Below are 26,876 nucleotides of genomic sequence, written 5' to 3' on the forward strand. Positions count from 1 at the left end.
TGCATTCCTATTCATGTCAGGTCTGAATACCTACCCCATTCACGTTCCTTAAGGAAAGGGGTGGTTTTTGTGGTATCCAGGCATCTTTCCTCACTGCTGCTCAGAGCCACAGCTGCCCATGAGGAGACGAGCTGTGTCCTTGCCATACCTGGATGGAGATGTAATTCTTCCATTAATACAAAACCTGGCAGGCAGTTAGAGTGGCTGGGAGGGGAAATTTGTCTTCTTGTTATTTTAGGCCTTGAAGCAAGGGGCTGTGTTGGCTGTTTGAGTGACGTTGGCCTGATCTCCAGCAGAGCTTGCACAGTGACACAGATTGCTGGAGAGCACGAGAGGCGACGTTTGGCATGCGCCCCTGGGATCTCCAGTGCACTGAATCCCGCTTCCTGCTCATGCAGCAAGTGATATGTTTAATTGGTTTTAACAGTTTCATCCTTGTTCTTTTATTAGTGGATCGTGGTGCAAAAGGAAGCTGGGAGCGTTTTTGGATCCTGTCCTGGGTAATTTGATGAGTAAGTCTTGCTGAGCTTCATCTCTCTGCAGGTGCAGTGATGCATCTCCTGCAGGGGATGCAACGGGAAGAACATCTCCCACTCCTCCTCCCAAACACATATGTGGGGAAAGAGAAGGAGGAGAGGGCAAAATCATGTCCATGGCAGTTATTTTCTGATTCTTTTCATCACCCTATAGAACAAGAATGATAAGGGGAGCCTCAGAAAAGAGGGCATTCCAGCAAGCTCTGGCAGGGATGTAATCTCTTTTCTTCATACCGAGGTATAAAGATAATTCCAATCGGGTTTGAAACAGCGGATGGCAAATAATTCTTGAGCAATCCGCTTATGGTGTTCCAGGATGCGAATGAAAACCACTAATGGGATAAAGAAGGATCTAGATAATTATCTCGACTGCATTAAATCCCATCCTTTCAGGAGAATACTCTTGTGTGGACACCGATTTCATGTGTATTGAATGCTAAAGCTGACTAGACATTTTCAGAAGCTGGTTAATTCCAACACAACCATCCTCTCTTGGTGATCATCTATCTTTTATCTACCTGGTTGGTCATAATAAATCTGATTTCTGGTTTCTGCTGCCCTGTTTCCTTTTTTCCCCCTCCCTGCAGCAGGTTAAAGCTGTGACACACATTCTTCTCTCCAGGGCAGATTTGAAACCCCCTTCATCTTTTTCTCCTTTCATTTGGTCTGCTGTTTTCAGAGACTTCCTGGGGTTTTTTTCCCTGTTTTACACATGGTAATGCTGTTGTTTTAAGTCTGACAGAAGAGGTGCATGTAACATTTAGGTGTGTGAGATATATATATTTTAAATTGATCCATTTCCCCCCCACCAAGAACTCTGCCTTGCAGTGTGGGGGATGGCACTGTGCTGCAAAACAAATCCAGTTGTACAGTCAGCTAATGACGCTCTTTTGGTAGGCTCTTTGTGTTTGAATCTAATGCACACCCCATGGATGGAATGGAGGATGGCAGAAAGAGAAAGGAACAGTTTTGTAGTGACTGAGACCATGGCATTAAATGGGGTTGGCTCAGTTAACAGCGTTCAAAGCTTTGTGTTACAGAAACCGTTCTCTGAGACCCCATGGTCAGAGGAAAGGGTGACACAAACACACCTCTAATAATGTGGGTGACAGAAAAGCACCTCTAGGAAGTGGCTGATTCTTAATCATCCCCCAGCAGCTTATGCAACTGCATTTTCCAGCTGCCAGAGAGCCATTTCTCTCCAGCCTCACATCAAGTGCTCCCCAATGAACTGAGGCGTGTCTGAGCTGGCTGCAGCCTCTCTTGGTGAGCCAGGCTGTGTCCCACAGTGAGAGCAGTCTGGAGGCTCTCAGCTGAAGATGGCTGCCCACGAGCTGTCCTCCAGCTGGAAGAGGAGGATTGGCAGTTGGCACCATTCCTTTGCGCTCCAGAGGACAGATGCTGTTCGTGGCTCTTTTGTCAGGGAAAGAGTTCCATCATTCATTTGGAGAGTGCCCAAATGCAGCTTCTCAGTAGCAGACCCTCTGAAACCACAAGGTTCCCATCTTTACTTGCTGGCATGGCAGCCTTGTGAAGGCTCAGTTGTCTTTAGAAGTACAGAAGGGCTTTCTTGTTCTTAGTGAGAAGCCAAAGAAGAAATTCTGTCCTGTCCAAGGTGGTCTTGTGTTTCCAATCTCCCTCATGTGGCAGAGACAGGTTACAGGGCCAGTTTTGTGCTGAAATCCAAGGGGTTTGTGTGTCTCTTTTTGCCGTGAGCTGTAAGTTGCTAACATAGAAGAGTCAGTATCAAGAGTCAGTATCACAGTTGTGTGTCCTGTGGCTCTAGAAACAGGGCTGAACTTGACAGTGATGCCTGATGCAGGCTTTTGTCTAAAAATACTGACATTCTGCAAGAGGAATCTGGCAAGGTCCAATAGCTGATTCCTTAAAATCAATTGATTGCTGTTTAAAATAAGATATCCAATCTACACACCCGTGACTGGCACAGAGATCTTGATGAGCATTTTCACCTGGGTCTTGCTATCACTGCACACCCTTCAGATGAACCACTCATTAAGAAATCTCATTACTTGCTCCGTTAAAGGTGTCTGGTTAGCTGAGTTGCTAATTGAAGTGTCCTTTCTTCAACCCAGTGTTGTGATGGAGTCCTTCCTGGGGCTGTTATGCCGAGTGTTACCTCCACAGAGCATTATAAATGATCTCCTGCCATCTCCTGCTTGGGTGAGCACTACCCAGAGAGAAACTGTGGGTTTTTCCGGATGTCTGCACAGCTCTCAAGTGACTTGCACGATGCACACACACAGAAAGGCAGATATTTCATGTCTCTTTGGAAATCTGTCAAGACTGTGGCGGATCGCTTAGCCTGGGTTGTGCTGTCTGTTCATAACTTCTAAAATGCAGGTCAAGGAATATTGCTGTAATAGTTAAAGGTCAGGCAAAATTACAGCCTTTAGCCCTTTGTAGCAGCTGTGGTCTTCAAAGGAGGTGTTTTCCTCCTGGGATTGAAACCTTCAGCACTTTTCTGTTGTTCCAGAGTGCTGGTTAGTTGTTCTGCAAGCCTGCAAGCCAAAGGTGGCCATTTCTGCAGGTACCCCTGATGGTGACCTGATGGTGCTCCGAGGCCCCAGCTGAGACCAGGATCCTCTCCCGTGTGCCCTGGATGTCCTGGGTGCTCTGGGAACCCTCTCAGAGAGCTTCACCATGAAAGGCTGGTCCAGGAGGAGTGGGTCCCTGTGGGTGAGGTGCTTGTCAGTGGCAGAATTTGAAATCCACATTGACTCATCATCATTGTTGGTTACCAAGGTCACTGCAGTTCTGGGATGTACATGGGGATCATTTCCATCAGACTTCAGGATTTCATGGAGAGGAGGAAAGGGAAGATGACAAGAGAGCTTGTAGGTGGGTAGAATTCAGATCACTGCCAGCCAGTGCAGAAAAGGTCAAGAAATTCTTTAGTCTGCTGGTGTGTGGTGCAGCACACCAGCAAGGAGGTGTGGGTTTTGTACATGCACTCGTGTTTAGTTTGGCTTCAGGAGAAGTCCTTATCTCTCCTCCTGCTGCCTGCTCCTTTGGAGCTGCCCTCCTTCCCTCTGCTCTGCCTACATTTCTTGCTGTGATTTCAATTATTTATACCATTTCTCTTCCCCTTAAACTGCTCCACTGGCTGTGCACTATGGAAGCAGCTGTCGCTCCCCAAGCCTGTTCCGCTGATGTGTGAAGAGCTGATCCCTGAGCACACAACTCGTTAAGAGCATTTCAGGGCTCTTCAGTGTGGGCAACTATGTGGATGTAAAATTGCAATTGGATCTCACCTTACAGAAGATTTTAAGTGCTGCTGGTGAAGTAATGATCTACTTCTTGATGTCGAATAGCAGGAAGGAGCTGCTCAGGGTAACGAGGGGAGAGGAGGAAGAGTTTGCAGAGGAGTATGTCCCCTTCTGATGGAAATGAAGCAGCTTAAAACTGGAGGTTATTCTTCTCTTGCTTCCACCACCAGTGTGCATTCAGCAGAACCTCATTAAAATAATTTAATTTCTTTTTGACACAGGCTGATGTCACAGAGGTGACAGGGAGGCACAGCCTCACCTGGCTGGTCTGGAACCAGAGCTGAGGCTGAGAGAGCAAATTCAGCCATTCAATTTAGTCCTCCCTCTTTTTTACCTCTGCAGCATTAAGCTTGGAGAATGAGCAGAAAATGTTTAAATCCCTTTCTTCATTGCTGCCATGTTCAAACTGAATTAAATCTCATCCAAAGGCAGCCTGTGCTGTAGGAAACATCTGCCATGGTCCAAATTATGTTCTGAGGTCAGAATTAAAATGTATGTAACTGTTGAGCAGTGAGTAATGAATACTCAAATCCTGCTCTTTGCCAACAGTTGTTTTGCAAGATGTGATTTGTACACATGCTTTGTACCTGTGCAGGTACTTGAATGTGTTATTAGAATAGGAACCAGCACAATGTGTCACAGGAAAGAATGGTTATAAGGTGAAGTGGCTTGCTAGAAATTTAAATAATTTTTTATTTCAAACTTGCATTTATTTATTTGACTTCTACAAATGTAGCTTCTGGAGTGTAATTGATGTAAGGATGCAATTGTATTCACAGCACATGTGTGTCAGGGACAATATTTATGTGCAATGTCTGCTCCATGAAATATCTGTTCTCTCCTCTTGGCTCCTCCATCCAATATGTAGACATGAGCTCTCAGGGAAAGTACAAACAATTTTTAGAGCTGTTCTAGATCAGCTGGTCCTCAAGGAATTTTTTGATTGTGTAACTGAAAGAGCTTTTGAAACGATAGACTAAGTCTCAACTAGAGAATGGCCAGGGAGAGGGTGGTACCCTACTGTTTTTGGTGGGCTTTCAGTCTGCTGATGAAGAAAAACTAAAGCTCCCACTTCTAAGCATATCTGAGGACTGAGACTCTTGGGGTGTGTTTGAGTGCATGGGCTTCCTTCTGGCTTCCTTTGGGTAGACACCATTCAAGTTTGAAAAAAATCACTCAAGTTCCTTAAATTGTGTCCTGTCTTTCAGTGGGAATTGCAGAGATAATTGCAAAGTAAACTGAGGAGAGACTGACAAAAATGAGTGAGGCAGAAGTTTGGGCAGGTGTGCTCAGTCATACTTGTGGTGCACAGTGCCCAGCGTTGGTACCACATGTTTCAGAGGTTGCTTACGTGGTCCTGCCAGATTCCCAGCGGATGAATGGATGTCTCTGTTCAAAGTGAGGGCTCCTGGGGCCCCACAGCAGTAGGGTGAGGGTGGAGTAGGTGAGAGTAGGAGATACCTGACTCCTGGAAGTGGATTGCTGAAAAGCAAAGCCTTCTACAAGGCTGGCTGGGTGTCATTCAGCCCATTTCACAGTGGGCAGTCTGGGCACAGGAGAGGTTCCCAACCTGCTGAGTGCATAAATCCCTTTGGAACCTCCCTCTGAGCATCCTTCCTGCAGACCTTCAAACACAAAAGCCATGTCTGCAGAAGGATGGGTTTGCATTTCTCTTGCTGCTGGAGGAATGGCATTTATTGAGTTTTTCTGGGAGATCTACCCTTGTTCTGGGCTGTGAAGTCTGTGGGATTTGGGGCAGGAACCTTGAGGTGTGCCAGGAGGAGACACAGAGAGCATCCTCTCTGCAGCATCTCGCCCTGCTCAGCCCTGTGTTCTCCAGCAAGGCTCCAGTGCCAGACAAAATGCACATCTGGGGAGGCAGCTGGTGCCAAAGCTGCTCGAGGAGAGCAGCATTAGTGTGCTCAGAGCTTGGGTGGATTGATTGTGCTGCCGTGGAAACCCGGGGCCAGGGGACAGGGGTGGAAGGTCACACCACAGGCTGCTGTCAATGCAGAAGAATGAAGGAGATTTTTATGTTTTGTGGCGCCTCTTTTCCTACTTTGGAAAAAGCTTTTATTTTATGTGTCTGTGTAAATGCTTTATAACCCGAGTGCTGTGAGTACTTTGAGTAATTGCTCAAAAATTGATGGTGAATTTTGACCATGTACAGACAGTGCCTTTGAGTTCCGAGGATTCTTCTCTCAGATTGTGATGCATTTTTTTACTGCATTTAAATGAGTTATTTTATATAAATTCTGAGTGCTGGCAGGCTTACAATAACTGGGGTTTTTTTTAAAGCTTGTTTTTTCTAAGGGACTAAAACAATGTCCTCTTCCCAACAGCTTACAAAATCTTAGTCTCACTTCAGCCCAGTTAGGCCATGGTATGGAAACCCCAGAGGTGATCTAAAGTCCTCTGGGTATTTTGAAGGTAGCCAGGAGGGCAGAAAAGAATCTCTTGATGGTTCTGTCAGGCGTGGGTAAAGCTGTATAGAAAGTGTTACCCTCACTTAAATCAAAGCTTTTGGTTGAGTACAGGATGCCCAGATGTTGGGTTCCCCCCAGGGATGGGGTGTGTTGGGGTGGCTGTACCAGCAACATTCTCTGTGCCTGGTCAGCAGCTCAGCCCATCCCTCATAAAGTCCTGCCAATGCTGAAAATAAACAAGACCAAGTTTTTTGTGCCTTCTCACACTTCTGTCAAGAGTTAGAAGTAATCACAGAAAGAAAATATTTGGGTGGGGGGAAGGGGAGCAGCGTTAATGGGCCTATCTATTTCAGTATTCCTACCTATGGCCACAGCCTCATTCTCTAATTTTTGTTGCTCTGGCTGCTTTGTTTTTCCTTCATTGCAATCAAGATAATGCAGTACAATAGTGCACTAAGAATTCCAGCTATTCAATTACCTTTCAGAAGTTGACTTAATTGGCTCTTTAAGTGATAGCTCTCTATTGTGTGCAATCAGCACCACTCAAGGAGGGAGCAGGAAGAGGAGAAGGACTTTTTTTCTAATCAATAAACAGAGGTCTTTGAAATAATGCTGCTTGCAATTTGTATCACTGGTTAAATTACAATGAGGATGATCATCTGCACCTTCCTGGAGGACCCTGGCTCTGGCAGAGTAATAAAGCTTTGCTATCCACAAACATGGTTCTTTTACCCTGTGTTTTAAAATTAATCCAGTATTCTCCCCTTGAACTTTTATTTCCCCCCCAAGTATTAAAGAAAACCAAAACCAAGCTGCTTCAGAGCCTGGCACAGATGGTTTAGGGAAGTCTAATATGGAATGACTAATCATTTGGTTTGCACCTCATAAAGTATGCAAATGAATGTGATACCTGATGATAAATAATTCAAAGTTCAGATGCAAGGCAAGGGGAGATTATAGAAGGAATAAAATATATGTAAACTGACCTTAAGAAAAATAAGCAATCTCAAAAGCTTAAGCTCATCTTCCAAGATGGCCCATAGAAACAGCTGCCTCTTGGTGCAGGTTTGCTTCCAATTCCTGAATCCAGGGGATTTTAGGCCAGCAGAATTTCCAGTTTGTAGTCTGAGTTTGGCCAAAACTACAAATCTAAGGAGCTGCTCCCCTTGCACAGCTCTGTTGCACTTCTGGTCATCCCTGATCCTGGTTTAGGCAGCAGGAAAGCTTTGCCAAGCAGACTAGATTTCTTTTAAATATATGGTTTCTGGTTTATTTTTTGTAGTTATTGGGTTAAAAGTGTCTGCTTCATAGTTTCATTACAGCTGAAATTACTAGTCATAGTTAACTATTTAGTCATAATTTAAAATATTTTGAATCCAGAAAGGTCTTCATGAGATTGCAAGAGGCACAAGACTGGAAGTAACACTCAGACCCCTGCTGCCACCACTGCCCAGGGTAATTCCAGCTGCCACCCCCTAATCCACCTCTCCCATGGGGTAGGTGAGAACTGCAGATGCAGCCCTGTATGGAGCCACAGGTTTTAATGATAAAGCACCCAGCACACTCCTGGGTGGGGTGCATGCCTCTCTGCCCTCCCTTTTCCACACCTCCTATCGGGAATTTCATTTGCTTTGTGGGATGTTCTTTGCAGGGATTGGCTTGCTCAGACCAAGCTGGGATTTGATTGATTAAAGATGCTTCTTCCTCAGCTCCCTGTCCCATCCTGGTAAGAGATGGATAATCACCCTTCAGTGCCATGTTCCTGCAGCAGGAGGGAAGGTGGTGCTGATCCAGAGTTACAATCCTGCACCAGAGAGCAGCTTTGAGATCATTTCACTTGCCAGCTTTGTAGGAGTTTTCACTAAACTGTGGAGGTAGCTTGATTTTGCCCTTTGATCAGCCAGAAATAGCGATGCTACAGTGTCCTGCTCCAGCTCAGCTTTTGGCAGCATTCCTGAATGCCAGCAGCCTTGTCCTGGCCGGTGCCAGGCGCCCTCGTGCCCGGCCACCCCGACAAGGCCGCGTTTGTCCCCAGGCTTGGCCGGCCCTGCCTCGCTGGGGCAGTGGGGCTGAGTGGTCATTTGGTGATGACAGAAATCACACAGCCCTGCAGCTCCACCCTCCAAGTGTTTCACTGGGGATCCCAAGGGTTGGTTCCATCCTGACTTTGTGCCGTGGTGCAGGAGAGTGTGTGGCCTCTGTTACCAGATGGAGTAACTTGATTTGCTCGTAATTCTGTCTGTGTTGAGTTAAGCAATATAGGCCAAGGAGGGAAAGGAAGCAAATTTTTTGTTGCAAATTTACTCTGTGGCTTCTTCAGCTTCTGGGAGGGGCTGTTATGATAAAGTCTGATATATTTTCACATCTGCCTACGAAAAATGTAGGATTTATCTTTCAAATGAAATTTGCTCTGCTGCGCTGCCAGCAGGGTTTTTTTGAGTAGCTATTTTTGTGAAATATAACCCGAGAATTTGTATTGGCTTAACACTTAAAATGTAGCCAAGGGAAGATGGAATATTCATCTTTATTGTATTTGTTTCTCCTGTAATGAGACGTTACTGTCTGTCGTAAAGGAAGTGGTTCTCCAGCCCAGGGAGCATGCCCAGTGATTTTCTGTTTGCTCCATTAGCTCGTGTGCAGACCTCCTGATTTTTTATGTGCATGTGCTTTTCTACTTGTTTAATCCTGCCAACTGCTCTTCTGGTTGGAAATCCATTTCTATAATGCTGGGTATTACACAAATTTGTTGAAGCTCTTAATGCAGATAACAGGGAAGGGGGGTGAGCCTGCTTTGCCCGGTCAGCCTGAGTCAACTTTCTCCTTCCCATCAGTCACGCAGAGCTTTTGCTGCAGCTCACTGAGGGCACAAAATGCACGCAGCAAAGAAAAATAAAGTTTAAGGAACAGCTAGAGTGCTGTAAATGTCGCTTGGATTTTGATTTACGAAGTCCAAGCACAGCACAAATTGGATGGCTCGCTGTGCCCTGTGGAAATCTCTTTGTCTGCCTTTTTTTGAAATATTTCCATAACTAGTAATCATGGCATTGTAGCAGAGAGCCCTTCTATAAAGAGCTTTTTGGTCACTGCTGCTGTTTATTGTGACTCTGTACTGCGTGTTAATTGCGGCTCCTCATTCACGGGATGTTCATCAGGAATTGCAGAGTGGATGCCAGCAGTGATGCTCTGGATTTTGGGGTTCTTGTGTGCATGATGCTTTGGGGACCAGAGCTGGAGCAGTGAGAGGAATCCTCCCTCTGTGTGTGATTTGCAGTGTTTGTGGAGCTGTTTGCAGCAGGACTGAGCACATCCCTGCCTGTTGTACTGTTCTGGTTGTTTTAATCTGTTGAATTCATCCATGGCACTTTGCCTGGTGGAGAGTGGTGGGAATGTTGTCAGCAGTGGCAGAGAAGGATGCCAGGCTGCTTTTTTGTTTTATTATTTGTAGTAAAGCCATACAAAGTCCATCCAGGGCCTCATGACAATGGTTTGAGTGGCTGTCAAGCATGCATGTACTTTTTGTTTCAGCAATGGAACAGGCAACCTTCTCAAAGTTTAGTGTGAGTTTATATCCTGGTGTTAACTTCTGACTTAACTACCCAGTTCTATTAAAAATAAAAGGAGTAAAATCATTCTGGCACACTTTGGTAGCTACAGCATTTGGAAACTCTTCAGCTTCTCTCTCTTCTCTTTCCTGATTTCTTCCCAAGAATAGTCGCAACACTTTCTTTTTTAGGACTTTGCCCTAATAATTACATCTGCAAAGATCCGCTGGGATGGGTTATCCCACAAGCAGGATTATGCCCTTAAATGGAAAATAAGCCACCACAACAGCCAAAGTTTGGGGAAGAAATATTATTGTGGGAAAACAAGGTTGCTAAATGTGTTATTCCATGTTGTGGAGCTGCACAGTCAGGAAATGCTTGTTTGTGCAGAGAGGAAATGCTCATGTCTTCTAAATGCTTCTTGCATTCCTTTTTAATTGTTGTTATAGTAGGAAAACATGACTCTAATAAAATACCAACTTACTATCCCCTCTGTAAAGGAACAGGAGGTGTGAGAAATTGGAGGGAGTCAGGGAGGCCAGTCTTGCTTTATGAACTCTATTTACTGGCTTCTGCTCCTCCCTTTCCCCCCAAGCCCAGGGGGGTGCAGCTCCTCTCCAGGCTGCCTGTCCAGCTCTGCAGCCCGGCTGCCTCTTGGCCAAAGATTTGGGCTAAATAATCCAATTAAGCTTTGCAGCTTATATAACTCTCTTGGCTTGAGGCAGCAGCCGGACTGACGGGAGAGAGGCACATCTGGAAATCGTGTTCTAAACACGCTGCCGTGGCCCGGCCAGAACGCTTTGGACAAATTTGCTCATACGCACAAGATGTCCTTTGAGCAGCAAGATGAGTGTGCACGGGCTCCTTGCTGAAGAAGTTGAAGCAAATGCTCCTATCCATAAATTGTTTCCCTGGCTGGGAATCTTAAGTGGCTTTTTTTCCTTCCTCTCCCTTCTCCTTTGGAAGATCATCCAGCTTTTCCTTTTCAGCTCCAAAGGATCAGCCCTGTAGTACACTGATCATAAATAACACATATGGTTTTTTTTTATTTCAAAGGTGGGAAGGACCTCCAGCATTATTTAGTCTGACTTCTTATCTGCTACTCATCATAGGAGTTGCTTTTTATTTCATCTGAAATACAGCTTGGTGTATAACTGGAACACAGCTCTGAAGACACAAGTATTTTTTCTGAGAATTCATTATAACCCTGGTAATTTATCCTAATGCTTAATGACAGTATTAAAACATGGGCATTTTATGTCAGCTTGAGGGTTGAGGAGAAAATAGAATTCAGCCATTCTGTATTTCAAGCAGCATGCCCAATACAAGCTTAGGGAAAAAAAAAAAAAAAAACAGTGCATGTTTTGGCACTCTTGGATGTCTCTTCTTTTGCTGGCATCCATTACTGTCAGAAGGGAAGTTATGGGCATTAACAGCAGGATGCATTTTCCTTCATGTGCAGTGATATGTGCTTATAGCTTCCTTTTATAGTCTGCTGTCTAACCTTAAAGAATTTATTTGTCAGGTGTGCAGGGCTGGCTTAGCACTCACATCCTGCCTGTTTCTGGGTGCTTGAATGGCTGCTTGTCCAACACCTTCCAAATCTGTGCTGGGGAAGGGTTCTAGAAACATCACCTCCCTGAAATCTGATATCAAACACACACACACAGACACACACACAGACACACATACAGACACAGACACACACACACACACGGAGTTCCTGGGCTTGTCCTCAGTAAAACATGCCCAGGGAATTGGCTGCAGTGTGTGCACTGGCCAGGCTGCCAACGAGCAGTGCCAGAGCTGCAGAGGTACTGGGGGTGGTTTGGCAGAGGATGTGTTTTGGTCCCAAGAGGGGACATTGCTGGGGCACAGCAGTGCTGAGGCAGCTCTCTGTGGCATCCTGACCCCACTGTGGCTTTTGAAGTGGTTTAGCCACTTCTGGGTGGTGCACAAGGATATGTACCTTGGCAAAACCCTCCAAGCCAGGGAGGTGGTGCAGAGCACTGGGTGGCTCTGCTGGGGCTGCTCCAGTCTGCAGCAATGTAGGGCTAATATGATATTTCTTCCAGTGTATGGATTTATAAGGCTGTCAGAATGCCCCTGCTCTCACCAGGCTTGTAGGATTGTCTTTGTAATCATGAATACCTACATGCAAAGTCATGATGTTATAGTTTACACATTTTGGGGTTTTCCATGGTCATAAAACTAAATGATGAGTTCCCCAAAAGAGGCTGTGTGTTGAACCACTCCTCCCAGCCCATGCCAGCCCTGGAGCTCCCCCATCTCCACTGCTCCCTCAGCCATGGGTTTGCTGGCAATGATAACACAGCTGTGCTGCCACACTTCCACATTGCTGCTGTATCTGACTGACTGCCCGCGCTTGATGTTTTATTCCTAAAGAAGAAAGAAATTGGATTAGATTTTTCTCAGCCATGCACAGCGGTGAGCCTGGGTAACAAAGCTGATCCGTGTGCAGGAAGCTTTGGGAAGCTGGGTGTGAGGATAGGTTATTAACTGGGGACTCACCCAGGGTGATTTGCTTGATGGATTTACCAGCAAGGCATTCCAGGAGGTGCTGAGCAGCCTCCATGGCCCTTGAGAGACCCTTTTGAGTGCATCAGGGGTACCTAAAGCACCTCAGTACAGAAATTACCTTCCTGGACACTGCAGTCCAATAAACCTCTTTGTAGAGAGGGAACAAGGCTGGGATGCTGCTCTCCATGGTGGTGCTGCAGGTACCACCAGGGCAGGTTCTGTGTGGGTTTTCACTGTTTTCCCTGTGCCTGCTGAGCCTGGCTCCCCCTTGGTGGGAGTTTCCTGAGTTTTGACCTCCTGGCACCCCTGGGACAGGCAGATTGCAGCGGGTCAGCCCCTGCAGTCCCTCCTGGTGTAGTTTGCTGTGATTTCTGCACTTTAACTCCTTCAGTACCAACTGTGGCTTTGCTCAGCTGTGCTTAGAGTGATTCTTGTGCAAAATCCCTCTCCCTCCTGTGCCTTTGCTGGGCAGCCGTGGCCTCTCCAGCCCTCTGTGCCCTCTCTTGTCTTTCCCTCACACCTCCTTGAGCTGGCAGCCTGATCGATGTCATTTTTGACCTGCTGCTGGGAGGATGTGCGGCTGCACTGCTGCTTTCTGGGCTGTGTGAGATGCAACTGTTTCATCATGGAAAACTCTGCCTGTGGGGTCTCAGCGCTGTTTGCTGGGCACATCTTCTGGCAGCCCATCTTGCATTCTCTTGCAGCACGTAAACATGTCAAATTTCTGTAACAAAGTTTCCCTCGGCCAGGAAGGTCTGGAAAACTGATCCACAGCAGCCCATAGCAATTAGGTAACCTCATATGTGGCACCAGTGAAGGTAACGGTGTGTGAAATACTGAAAAGCCAAATCCATTTAGATAGACACGTTCAAAGGGAATGTGAGGTGTGAACAGCGTGCCTTTGCTCACAGGGAGTGTGAAGTATCTTCTGCCAGGACTCAGCAGCACTTTAAGAATAGTTGTGAAATTAAGCATAAATACCATGGTCCTGTGGTCCAGGCTCCCGGAATCACGCCTATTTTTGGAGGTGGTGAGCAGCAGGCTGTAAGGCTTAGTGCACTGCCTTTAAGCCTTTAGGTAAACCTGACATTGCAAGAAAGCAAAACCTCCAGGGATGTGGTTTCACAGACATTTAAACTGTTCTCCTTTCGGGCTGTTGTCCAAAAGGGCATCCTGGTTCCCCTGTGCTTCCTGTATATCACTGCCTCGGTCAGCAGGATGATCTGACCCAAAATCAAGCCTGCAGCAAGGATGTTAAATTTTCCATCTGGATGAGGCCATGGGACTGTGGGGCTGACTGGGTTTTGGTGCCCTCTGAGGAGGTTCAGGGAGCTCCCTGTGCATTTTGGCACTCCTGGCTCACCGAAAGCCACTCGTGACGCCTTGCCTGGAGCTCAGCACAAGGGAGAGGGAGATGCCAGTAACATTTCAGAGCAGCAGCTTGTTGAGAAGCTTTCAGGCATCATTTAATAAGCAACCAAAGGTCTTAGCAGTAGGACACCCGTGTAGTCAGCATCCTCCTCCCCTCCAGCTGTTTATTTTCTACCCTTGAAATGTCCTGCAACCCCCACCTTGTGCTGTGCCATCACCAGCATCTGTGTTGCCTCTCAGCAGAGCTGATCTGCTGGAATAATGCTGCTGCTGCTGCTGGCACGGGCTGGCAGGCAGCTCTGCAGCTGGGCTCTTGTGGGGTGTGGAACCAAGGCTGCCTGCTTCTGGGTTAGTCCCTGCACTTTGAAATAGTGAAAAGTTAATTTACTTCAGGCTACTATTGGGGGGATTCTGTCTTTGTACTTCCAGTGATGTGTTTTCTGCAAGGGGAAGAAATAAGGGTGGGTTTTATGCATTCTAAAGCAGCTGGTCTGGCTTTGTGGGAGAGGGTGTCGACATTATTTGATAACCCTCTCTCATGTTTTCATGGCTGGTGAATGACAAAAGGGAGAAATGGGTCTTCCCACCCTTTTAGTGATATGTTTTTCTTCCCAGGAACTATCCTAGCATATAAAATGAAACAAGAGCCCTCAGATAGCATCAATAGCTATAGCTGGCCTAAGTGTGCTATTTTATGGCAATGTCTTGTTTTTTCTCTGGAGAAAAGAAAATGTACCCCATTAAGTGCTCATGTTACAAGTCTGCACCCCAGGGGATAAATTTTTCAAATATTAATGCTGAGTAATTTTTAAAAGGTTCTGCATGCATTTTATTTTGAGCATTCTGCAAATTATTTAAGACTACTGAAACAAAATGCAATTTAGATCAGCTCATCCTGTGATCAGTATGTGGTGATTTTAAAATCTGCTCTACCCAACAGCATGGTCGTGCAGCTGATCAGGCGTTGGTACAGTCGGGAAATTGGAATCTGGTGGTGGCTGTGGATCTGCAGGTAGACAAGATGTAGAATTTACATAAACAGCGGAGTGAGGGGAGTGCTCTCAATATCCTTTCACTCCAATACAGTCACATGCATTGCAAATGAGTTACTCTTTTGGAAAAAGAGCTCAAACCTGACTTGCATTGAAGTTCTCAGCTATTAACATCAGCGGAGCCAGGGACTCCAGCCAGAACTTCTGTGATTTCCTTGATATCCCTCTTAGTACATCACTCTAACTTTTCCATATGTGTTCTCTGATTTATAACGCAACAATACTTTATTTCACTGTTGTAAAATTTTTTCATACACTCAGCCCTGCCAAAAGCTTCATATGTTATTGATTAAACAAATTCCCACTGTTCCAGGATCTCGGCTGCTCTGAGTCTGGTGGTAACTTTAGTGGAATGATGAGTGCACTGGTCGATTGTACAGGAGGTGGGGAGATACGAGGCACCAGCACTTACTGCTGCTGATCAATAAACTCACCTTCAATTCGCAAAGTGGAGCTGCTTTTTCCACCGGTCAGTGCCACATCTCTCCTGAGATGGGCTGAGCTTGTCCATCAGCTGCAAAGTGCTGGTGGCTCAGGGTCATTTGTGGGGGAGATAATGATGATGTTTGATTTTAGTAATGTTGGGAGAAGGATTAACAAGAGCTTCATTTCGACTCCTTCACAGGCAATTACCAACAGCTGCTGCTAGAGAAGGGGTGTGATGATTAACACAGTGACCTTTGCAAGGATTGACTTCCCTTCTTGGAGGGATTCCTTTTGGATGGACTTGTGAGCCATTAGCACTAAGCACAGAGCAGAATCCGTGGGAGCTATGGGTTTTTGTGGAACAAGGTCTCTGTTTCACTATTAACTTAATTAGGTTATAATAGAAAGGGTTTTCCTGTTGGACTGTGAGGCATTTACTCTGCTTCAGGGTTTTCTGCTTCTGTAAAGCTCCAGAGCTGGAGACAAGGTCCTGCAGCTCCAGCCATCAGCTGTTCCTTTGGGGTTGTTTTGGTTCATGAGATTTTACTCACTGGCTTTGCTGCTTGTTGTGAGAATGAGGTGAAAGGGAGAGAAATGCAGTCCAGAGAGTTTGGTGAGAGCCAAGCAAATCCGATTTGTGCTTTTCCTGCATTGTGATGGTTCACAGTTCAGCATGACAAGTGACAAGAGGCATGGCCCATGGCATGGTAGGTGCCCAGAGCCTGCAGGGATGCACAGAGGAGGCTGCTGCAGGTTCCTGCATGTTCATGTTCAGAGCAGGAGAACAACACCCTCTCCTCTGCCAGGCTGTGCCTGCTGCCCTTTGGTGCATCCAAGAGCATTTTCCATGCCCATGCCATGTTAGGAAAGTGCATCAGGCAAATGCATCTCCTTTTAATCCAAACACTGGTTTGCTTGGTAGGACTGACCACATGTACAAGCTCCCAGCTTTTCCCATTCCCCTTTTCCCCCCTTCCTTTCTACCCCTTGCCCAGGTTTGGCTGTGTAATGTCCTCACTTAAAAATCCTGTCGAGCTGCAATTATTTCGAGGTTTAATGACTCATGATTTCTATAATGTTTTATTTTGTTCACTTTCAGCATGTTTTTATTCCCCAGTCAAATAAAGGCTATTAAAAAACTCACCAAGTACAAAGCCTTCACTTTCCATTTGAGAGAAAAATGCTTCGAAAGCTGTATTGGTGCTACACAGGTAAATAATTAGATTGCTAATGAATTAGCTTTGCTTTGAAGACAAAAGCTTCAGTGCTTCTAATTAGGTTGTGAGGAGAGACATAGAAATGCATGATCTTTCTCCCAAGGAAAAGGGGAGAAAAGGGGACTTCCAACCCAGCTGAGACCAGGGACCACTGGTGGGACAGTGTTTTACCTGACCTTGGGCTCAGCACCTTCCAGCTCTTTGATATTGTTTCAATTCCTCAGTGAATTCAGAGAAATAATACACTTTGTCTGTGCAACACATTTCCTTTTCAGTTTGAAATTAATATTTGAATGGAATGGTTACTTAGTGCTATGTTTTGAAACAGGGAGAGTGGAAGCCTGTGGTATATTTTCATTATATCACTCTATTATTTATACTTTCCATCATAAGCCCTATTACCATGTCCATCCTAAGATGAATTATGTCATGTATTTTTTCTTTCCTCACAGAGCAGGATTTTTTCCCCAGGCCTTTGATCATTCTTATCACCGTCTCAAAAGCCCCTTTTAAGTCTGTATTAATACTCTTTTTCAGATGAGGTGAAAACTATTGTGGGATTAGGCAGCATCATTTTAATAATGTTATAATCTTCATACTATTATTCCCCATCCTGTTCACTAACCACACTAACATCTTGTTTGCCTCCCTCCCTATCCCCCCTTTTTTCCCTGGATTGCTGCAGATTGGGCTGCACACACCAATGCTGTGGTTTCCTCCCTAGTTAATATTGCTAATTAAGAACCATGTGAAAAATACCTTGATCCTCCCCCAGTTAAAGTGCATGTATCAGTTTTGGTGTCACATTTGGTTGACTTCTCCTGATGATTTGCTCCTTTTCTGGCTTTGATGAGCTTATCTCCATGTCCACTCTGTATTTGGCTACTTCACAAATTCATCTTCTTCCCCAGATCCTCACTAAATCTATTAGCTAGTGAGTTTAATACAAATCCTTATGGCTTCCTCTGGATAGTTAACCTTTTGTTATGATGAAAATTCACTGTTTAATCCCATCTTTTTTCTCTGTAGATCAATGGCAGCATTTGCCCTCTTCCCCTTTCCTCCTTAGCTTTTTTTGCAGCAAAATGAATTGCCATCTGATTTCTTCATCTCATAAATCCCTTGAATGGGTTGATAAAACCCCAGGACAAATCAGAAGGACTGGTTCCTTTGTCAGAAGCTGATGGTGGTTTATACCTGCGGGGAATTTCCTCTCCTGCCAGTGCTTTTGTTTGGCAGGTGAAGCCCAGGGGATTCAGGAGCCCTTTGTATCCTTCACTGTGATTCACCCACAGAGCAGCGCTGCAGAAAGAGATCCCAAACCTGCTCTGCAGGTACCCAGGAGCAGTCTGACAGCTTCTGCTGCCTCCTCTGCCCTCATCCAAGGCATTTTAGGCAGAAGTGGTGGGCATTGCTGTTTACATTCCTAATTTCTGAGTTTCTACATCTGTGCTTTGGTGTCTGCATCCCCCCTGGGGAGCCTTTGGATTTGGGCACAGGCACCCTTGTGACTTGCCCTCCTCCTTGGAATGGGGAATTGGAATGCTCACCATCTGTGTTGTGTTTCAGCATCCCCATAATGGGAAATCTACTCCTCCCCATCACTGAAAACTTACAACTTAGGATTTTAGAAGCAAAACAAAAAGCTTATTTTTTGAAATATCTGTGTGCATGTTGTCTGAACTGACTCTCCAATGCAAACAGTAGCTCATACTTTGCAATAACAAGGCACAGGGGATATGAATTTTTCTCTCTCCTTCTGATGACGTATGTGCTGAGACAACATTAAACTCCAGCGAGATGTGCAACAGAAATATGATCAACACCTACTGCTGCAAAAAGAAATAGTGACTTAAAGGTGCCTGTGTTCCCTGGGGAGGGACCGTCGGTGGAGAGATGCATTGCATTTCTATCTCATTACTCGGAGCTGGTGAAGGTTGAAATGCTGTTAAATATACCACAGGCTCTTATTAAATGGCCATATTAAAGAAAACAACACCAGACTGGAGCTGGGGAAAGCTCTTGCTTTATTTGAGGATCATTTTTTCAGACAGGCTGACTTTTAATAAGCCTCTTGCCCTGGCTGATGAGTTCTCTCAGCGTGACGCTGATGCCGTGGGATGCTCAGACCCAGCAGCCAACCCAGGGGCAGCACAGGAGCCTCCACTGACTGTGGGGAATCTTTCCTGCTGCCATCACCCACCTGGGCAGCCAGTGCCTTTAGCTGGGTGTGGAGGGTGGGTACTGGTTTTTCTGAGATGCTCCAGAACAGCTCTGCATCCACTCAGGACAGTTCTTGAGCACAGGCTCCAAGCTGGAGCACAGTGGTGGCATTGAGGGGTTCATCAGGATGGTGGGGGCATCAAAATACATTATTCAGCCCCAGTTCAGAATAGCACATGCTGTAGGTACTGACTGAACTGAAATAAAGAGTAAATAAAGGGCAGAGGATGAACACAAGGAACTAAACCATAGCTGGTTTTTGACAGCTCTTTGGACCACCAGTCAGTCCATTATGCCCCATCCCTGGCAGTGTCTGAGGCCAGGTTGGATGGGCCTTGGAGCAGCCTGGCCTAGTGGAAAGTGTCCCTGTCCATGGCAGGGCAGTGGAATGAGATGAGCTTTAAAGTTCCTTCCAACCCAAACTATTCCATGACTCTGCTGACTCAGCCTCCCTGTAAGTGCCAGTGCCAGCAGCACCTAACCCAGCCCCATTGCTCTGAGCTGGGAACCCCACATGCCACCCCTCTCCTTCCCTGGTCCCTGTCCTGCCTGGAGCTCTTCACACCTGTAGCTATTTTCCCAATAATCATCAGCTTTCTAGTGGTACTAAAGATTCTACTTTCCCTGTTACTTTTTGCCTTGGTGGTAACCACAAATTACAGCATAATATAATTTTATAAACTTGAAAAAGTTTCTTTAAAAATTCTTTTTGCTTTAATTTTTTTTTCTTTAAAAAATAATGTAAAAACTTTATAATTTAGAATCTTGGGGTGTACTTACAAGCAGCAGCTAGAAAATGTCTGCTTTGGCTGAGTATCCAGGTGGTTTGGGACACAGTGGAGAATTAAATGTCGCATAATGTTTACTGAATAGAGCATCCGTGTTTGCTGTGTGGTGATGGCACTGCTGAAACACACTTTCTGTGCAGATGAATCAGCCCCCAACTGGGTAATTGCAACTGCTGGAACCTTTTGGGAGCCCCCTCTGCCAGATACCACCCACTCCCCAAACTCTACCCTTGACAGTGTTTGAATTGTTGCTCAGTGTGTCTTGGTGCTCAGTTCCTTAATGCAAATCAGGTTCTCAGTGGCTGCATACATCCCACTCTGCCAAAATATTTATGATTTTAAAAGATGAGTCTGAAACTGGGAGCAGTGACCTGCTGGCTCACAGAAGGGAAGGTGATGTGTCTCTCAGCTTTCTCATCTCACAGGAGCACTGTTCGTGTTTCTTTAGATCTGAAGGAAAAGAGCTCAATCATCATCCTGCCTTTGGTGGGGGGGTGAGGAGGGGCTGGTATTTGGGGATTTTGGATGCTAAACTATCCTTCCTTACTGCTACTTAAGAGTCCTTTGCAGGGGTTTTTTGAGGGATGATTTGGGATTTGTTTATGGTGAGTCTCTAGAGCTGGTTTCTGCTTTTTAAAGCTAGATAAGCACAGGGCAACATTTTGCTTTTAATGATATAAATAGGTTATTGTGGAGTTGCTGCAATCTCTGTGTACCTGTGTGCAAAGTGCCTCACACCTGTGTGCTGCACCAGCCACCAGATTTCCATGTAAAGCAGGACTGCTCCTTTTGTGCCTCTCACAGGCAGAATTTAATTCACCGACACGGCACAGTAACTCCTTCTATCCATTTTAATGGTCCAGTGAAATTCTGTTAGCAAAAGACCTAATGAATGTTGCGATTCAATCAGGGCAATCTAGAGTGTAATGCGTGGAGCCGTGCCAGCATTATATAAATCATTAAACATCAAAATGCAAAAAAAAAAAATAAAATTCCCTAATCATCATCTAACTCCAGGAGCTGCTGGAATGGCTGGGGCTGGAGGCAGCTAGGGCCGGCATGGGTGCCTGGCTGGGATGGGACAGTGGCTCACCAGCCTGGTTCCTGTTCTTGCCTGTTGGCATTTTTGGATACACAGATGCTCCACCATGGAGAGGGTTGTTTGTGTGCTCTGCAGTCCCCCCAGGCCCTTGCAAGTCCTAGAGGGGGAGGCATTTATTTCTTAAAGGGATGCTTTAAATAAAATGAGGGAGAACAGTCATTACAGAGACGTTTTCTGTAGGCAGATGAATTTTCTGCTCCAACTTAATTTACATTGTAAGGGAACTGCATTTCTTCTTGCTCTTTTGGCTTTGGGAGTTCGTGCAACAGCGGTCAAAAGGTGCAGTTATGCTCTAGAAGCCAAGATTTTGTAAAGATAAACAGTTTAGAGGTTTGAGGGTTGTTTTTAGTTTTTAAACCAAGTCTCTTGAAAGTCTTCCTAATGAGAAGCAAGTCCAGCTAGCAAAGACTGTGTGTTTGCTTTTGAAAAGATTGAAATGGAGGGAAATCTCTGGCGTTAGCCATGGGTCCACTCTGCTGGGAGAGGTTATCAGCAGAGAACAAAACCAAAAGTAATTGGAACTGAAATATGGACGTGCTTAAAATGCACTGCAGACTCTCTGGGAGGTTGGAGTGTGATTGGAAAGACGAATGCAAAATACAGAATTATAACATTCCTGACTCTGTGTGTGATAGTATGTATGTGTGTGTGTGTATATATATGTGTGTGTGTGTGTGTATGGATGACTGTGAGATTTCAGGGTGGGGGTTTTATTGGCACTGGTCTGATTTTATTTCTGTCTCCTGGTTTAGGATCAGATTATTTTGCTTTCACTCAGAAACTGAAAATGGATGTGGATGCAGTTGTCCCAGCCCTCACCTCTGCTAGCAAACATAGTTTGCACTTAAGAGTCACTTGAATAAGAATTAAGACACAGAATTCTCCATAGTGGAGAAATACTTTTAATTGAGGGATTGTTATCTTAGATGGGTAAATCCTGTGGGGAGGCTGCAGGAGCTCAGCTCTGTGGGACACCCACAGGCTCCTGGGGAGCAGCCCATAACCCCCTCCAGCCTGTGCCCATCCCTTGCATGCTGCTGCATCCCAGATGCTGAGCAGTCACAGGATGTTCTGGCTTGGAAGACACCCACTAAGATCACCAAAGTCCAGCTCACGAAAGGGCCTGTTCAAGCCATCCCTGCCTTTTGCTTCCCCAGTGGTTTGTGCTCAGCAAACCCAGCCCAGGTTTCTCAGCTAAACCACAAAGCCTGTCAACTGTGTCCGGGCACAGCCATGCAGGAGAGGGGTGTGGGGAGACATTGGTCAGTGAGTGATGCTCAGTTGGACACTCCTGTGGCCACTGTCCCTCAGCCTGGGGCTGCTCCCCCTCCAGGATCCCCTCTGGGAACTCTGCAGTGGGCATGGCATGGACAGATGGTGGCTGGCACTCAGCTGTGCCCAGCGCTGCCTCCCTGCCCTGCTGAGCACTGGCTTGTATGAGGATGCCTGATTCCCACTTGGAGCCTCACAGCCAGCCTGCTTCTAAAAACAGATTGTGAGAAACCATTGTGTGCAGATATGGGCCCTGGCAAGGTGAGAAATGAGTTCTTTGCTCATGTGTGCTGCAAGTTTGAGAGAGTTTTGGTCTCCCAGGTCAGTCCTGCAGCCTGTCACCTAAGACTGACTTTCTTTCTTAAACCAGTATATTTTAAGCCCAAAGCAATGTGTTATCTCTCAAGAAAAAATAAGCTAAATATTTAATTTTGTTAGATATAGCTAGGAGTTTTTGTCCTGCAGTGCTTGAGTCTAGGGATATTTTAAGAGCTCTGTTATCTTGTGCTGGGAGGGAATACAATAAATATGTAGATAGGGAGTGCTGCTGGTTTAAAAGGTATGTAAAGGGTCTGTGCTGAACTGACACTAGCTGAAAAATTTGTTCAGCCTAATTAGCAGCAAATCACTTCTGTGACCAACCTTGCTTGTGGAGATGGGAGCCAATCCCCCCCTCCTTATCCTCTGCTGCCCTTCGTGGGTTTTCAGAGCCCTCCCTGGCTCAGAGGTGAAGGTTTTTGTGAGGACACAGATCTGCAGCCACATGTCATTGCAGGCCAACAAGTGCAAAATTACTGGAAATTCATGGGAAACTGTACACCCATCTCAGGCTTTGTCTAGGATTGTTCAGGCTGTCATCAGAACCAGTCACGATCGATCAGCTTTTAAATTTAATGAAATTTTAATTAAAGAATGGAAAGCCTACGAAGACATCATATGACAAGAGAGCTGGAAGCAAATACAATTTCACTTCCAACCATTAACCAGAAAAGCAGCAAATGGTTGACTGCACATCACCATTGCAGTCTAAGGAAAGTACAGCTCTTGGCTTCGGCGGGCAGGTCATTAGTGACTGAATAATCAGTGACATTTCCCTTCTAAATCTGACACAAATGAAGTGCAGTGCTCTGGAAAAAGCCATTAAGTGCAAAGCCTCGCCTTTACTCTGCTCCAGGTATTGCAGAACAAGATCTAATGGCAGCCTTTAGCTGTGATTTGGCTTTGATAGCATCCACAGGATAGGAACCCCCAGGATGCCAAGAGCCAAATGCTTCCAGCCTTGCATGAGCCATCGTGTTGTGCAAAAACAGAAAGTGAGACTTGTTCTTTGCTGGTGTTCCCAGATGCAGCCAGTAAAAGATACAATAGGAAAACCTATAATGTGGGGTATTGGGAAGCTGAATGTAGCTGTATTCTTATGTCTGAGAGGCAGCAGCAGGTAAAGGTCTCACTCATAGTGGGAGGAGTTTTTAGAGCCTGACATCCTCCTGAGAATTCCTGTGGCAGCTCTCAAAGCTGGGTGTTAACTTGTTTTTCTGCATATTTGAAAATGTTTTTTCGATGGGAGTGGAAAGCAAGCAGCACCGCACAGGAAAAAGGAAGGACTGGTCTTGTTTATGTCTCTGCCTTGAATTTCTCTGAATAACGTGTTGTCAGATGGACCAGTCATCAAATGGGTGTAACTTCCTCTGCTCCCTCCCCGTGTGCCATGGCTTTGAAAATAATGTCAAAAGGTTAATAGGAGCCAGACTGCCTTGGGGGGGTCCCTTGTGCTGCAGGAGTGAGTATTTAAGGAGGTTTTTCTTGGGGGAAAGACTGAATAGGGGAAACTTTTTCTAGGCAAAAGCATTACCAGTACCTGGACTGGGAAGCACTGTTGTCTTGGAAACTCTGCACTGAAGCTGGATATGTCTGATTTTCAAAATTCCTTTTACTTTTTCTTCATGGAACCTGAAATAGAAGATTTTTTATGCAGTCAATGTATCTTTTTCAATTGCTTTGATTTATATTTAGCCCTGTGTTGTGAAGTTCCAGTGCAGTATTTTTGATCATTAACTCTCCTAGTCGTGTTTGGGTTAAGAGTCTACTATTCAGTGGATAAATCTGCTTTGGGTATAGTCTTGTGAGTTATAATCTTACTGAAAACAAATGAATAACCACAGATAAAAGTGTATTTTTAATGAGTAGTTTCATTAATAATGGGAAAAAATGTCCCAGGAAGGTTCATTAGTGGCTCACTGATTCCACTCCCAGCTGTTGTATAGTTAGTTCTGACTGAAAGCTCTTGGTAGTTTTATTGCTCTGTTTACAGAGCATGGGATAAGATGTTGTTTCAAAACAAAAAGCTCTGTTACCCTACCAGAAGAGGTTTTTTACACATTTATGGTGCATGCTAAAGGTATGTGGCCAAACACTTGAATTCATATAAGCATCCAGGCAGTTGTTGCTATGTGATTTTCTTTATCCTGATGTGTTTTGGAGAGGTTAGAGTCCCGAAATCTCTTTCGGCTGTTAAAATTTGGGGTTCTCTTCCAAATCTGGAGGAGGTGCTGTCTGCACCCTTGTCTCACTGCAGGGCAGCATCCTCCCTTGCCAACATCTCTCTTTCCATCACTCGGGATCTTCCAGGAGGTGGTTGTATTTGTGTGTCCAAAGAAGGGAAAACAAGCTGGGAAAGGTTCAACCTGTAGAAAAAGATAGATTGGTTATTAGGAAAAAATCCTTCAGGTGAAACCAGCCAATCATTCACACAAGGTGCCCAGGGAAGTGGTGAAATCACCATCCCTGAAGAGATATAAATGATGTGTAGATGTGGCACTTGGGAACGTGGTTTAGTGGTGGTCATGGCATTGCTGGGTTAATGGTTGGACTCAATGATCTTAGAGGTTTTTTCCAGCCCAAACTGTTCTATGATTCTATTTCTACATGACCCAGAAACCCAAGCTGAAAGAGGAAAAATGGAAGTAGCTTTATTATTGAAGTTCTGAACTTAAACTCCCCTCCCCGTGACCCTGTTGCCAATGGGTGCATGCTGGACCACAGCTCTCTAAATCCATAATTTAAGGAGTGGGGAGGCAAGGGAGGTATGAGTGAAACCCAGGACTGAGCTTCTCCCTCTGCTCCATCCTCAGGTGACGTTGTGGACATCTACCAGCGGGAGTTCCTGGCGCTCAGGGACCGGCTGCACACGGCCGAGCAGGAGAGCCTGAAGCGCTCCAAGGAGCTCAACCTGGTCCTGGAGGAGATCAAGAGAGCCCTGTCGGAGAAGCAGGCCCTGAGGGACATAAACCGGACCTGGAGCAGCTTATCTGGTGAATAAACAGGCCTTGAGCACCTGGGGCAGTGTTGGAGCTGTTTCTGATGAGGAGGTAGAGAGGTGTGTGTGTGCGCAGGGCTGCGGACAGGACCTGCTCTTCTCTCCCCCAGCACGAGCAAATTGTGGAGTTCAGAGAGACTTGGGAGCTCTTAAACTCCTGTTTAATTAGAGGTGCATAAGCATCATTAAACACGGATTTGCCTCTGCCGAGGATATTTGCCAATTTGCTTGCTTACAAGCTTTTTTTTCTCCCTTGCAAGTCATACACTCTGTTTCCTATGGCTGTATTCAACCCATATGGAAAATGGGTATCCTAAGAGAGGGGGGAGGAAGGAGTTAGGCTGGCTGAACACCCCTCACCAATTTGTTTGTTCTTTTTTTTTTTAAGTTGCTCCGTTGAAGAAAATTGGATCTCAACAGAAAGATCTGATTTGACCTTCATTTTATCTTCATTCTCCCCTCTCCTTCCCAAATATTTTGGGACTTCTTTAAGGCCCTCCTGGCTCCTGCTGAACTTTATTTGGGTTTGTGGTAGCATGTTAAAGGTTGGCCTGATTTTTTTATAACCCAGCAGTAGTCTCGGGTGGCCAGGCTGCTGTAAAAAGGCTTTTTGCCTTGCAGTCTCTTCCTACCTACCGTGCCTTGCAATTGATTCCCTTTTCCTTTTTAAGACGAAACCAAGTTAAAACTGTGGAATATCACCAACAAGAATGTGCTGCACCTTCCCACCATCTTCCATCATTTGCCACATTTGCTGTCAAAGGAGAACAGTCTGCAGCCAGCCGTGCATGTGGGACAGGGGCGCACTGGAGGTAAATGGGAATTAGTGCTGCTTCTGGTGCTCTTCCTCACCTTGGTGCCTGTCCCTCCCCTTTCCTCCGGGCCTGCCTGTGGCACAGAGACCAGCAGGACTGGAGGAAGGGCTGCATGCATCATGCAAGCTTCCTTGGTTATGGTGACATGTGGGGTGGGTGAGCCATGTCACGCCTGCAAGTCTACAGGGGAGTGCTGTCTGTGCTCTTGACTGGCCCTAAAATGTTCTTGATGCTTCTGCCAGATGTTGTTTGCTGCTTTCCATATCCAGAGTGCTCTAGACTTTGCCTGGAAGGGCTTCAGATGAAAGCATAGTTTGTAGGGTGCTTCATGGAGACTGTAATCAAACTAAGGAGACAAATCCCATTGGTAACAGGACTTTGGTTACTTGATGATTCCTCCTGCTCCCAACACCAAAGACCTGACTTACACCTGCTAAACTGGAGTGCTTTTGGCCATGGGAGGGGTTTGGAGAGCAAGAGGTGGTCTTCAAGTTGCTGTCCACAAGTTGAAAAGGCCCCTGGGAGGGGGAGGGATTTGTGGTGTTTCCTTAGAGATCATTCTTTCAGGGACAAAGAGCAGAGCTTATCTGAGTGCCCGTGGCTGCCCTGCCAGCCCAGCACGATGGGTGCTGCTGGCACTGGGCTGAGGACAGGAGTGTGGGAGCCCTGCATAGCCCAGGAACCCACCAACCTGCTGCTCACTGCTGGTTTTTAATGGCAGAGCCTGGCACTGACCAGGTGACTGTCATGGGAGCAGAGCAAAGTGTCCAACACAGCCCCTCTCTAAAATCTCTCCGTGGCCCTGGACAGTGTCCGTCGTGATGGGAATCCCCAGCGTGAAGCGGGAGGTGCATTCCTACCTCACCGACACCCTCAACTCCCTCATCTCAGAGCTCACTCAGCAGGAGAAGGAGGACTCTGTCATCGTTGTCCTCATTGCTGAGGTAAGACAGAGCTTTGCC

General features: G+C 45.9%; 1 protein-coding gene across 1 annotated transcript in view; it reads left to right on the forward strand.

Moving 5' to 3' along the window:
* MGAT4B (alpha-1,3-mannosyl-glycoprotein 4-beta-N-acetylglucosaminyltransferase B) overlaps nt 1–26,876 on the forward strand; it is a 50,365-nt gene that overhangs the window by 9,980 nt on the left and 13,509 nt on the right. The window contains exons 2-4 of the mRNA XM_064724817.1: nt 24,915–25,094; nt 25,771–25,911; nt 26,725–26,858. Coding sequence (XP_064580887.1) covers nt 24,915–25,094; nt 25,771–25,911; nt 26,725–26,858 — 455 coding nt within the window. The remainder of the gene's footprint in view (nt 1–24,914; nt 25,095–25,770; nt 25,912–26,724; nt 26,859–26,876) is intronic.

Source organism: Zonotrichia leucophrys, chromosome 13, assembly GCF_028769735.1.
Source record: "Zonotrichia leucophrys gambelii isolate GWCS_2022_RI chromosome 13, RI_Zleu_2.0, whole genome shotgun sequence".
In the NCBI taxonomy this organism is placed as follows: Eukaryota; Metazoa; Chordata; class Aves; order Passeriformes; family Passerellidae; genus Zonotrichia; species Zonotrichia leucophrys.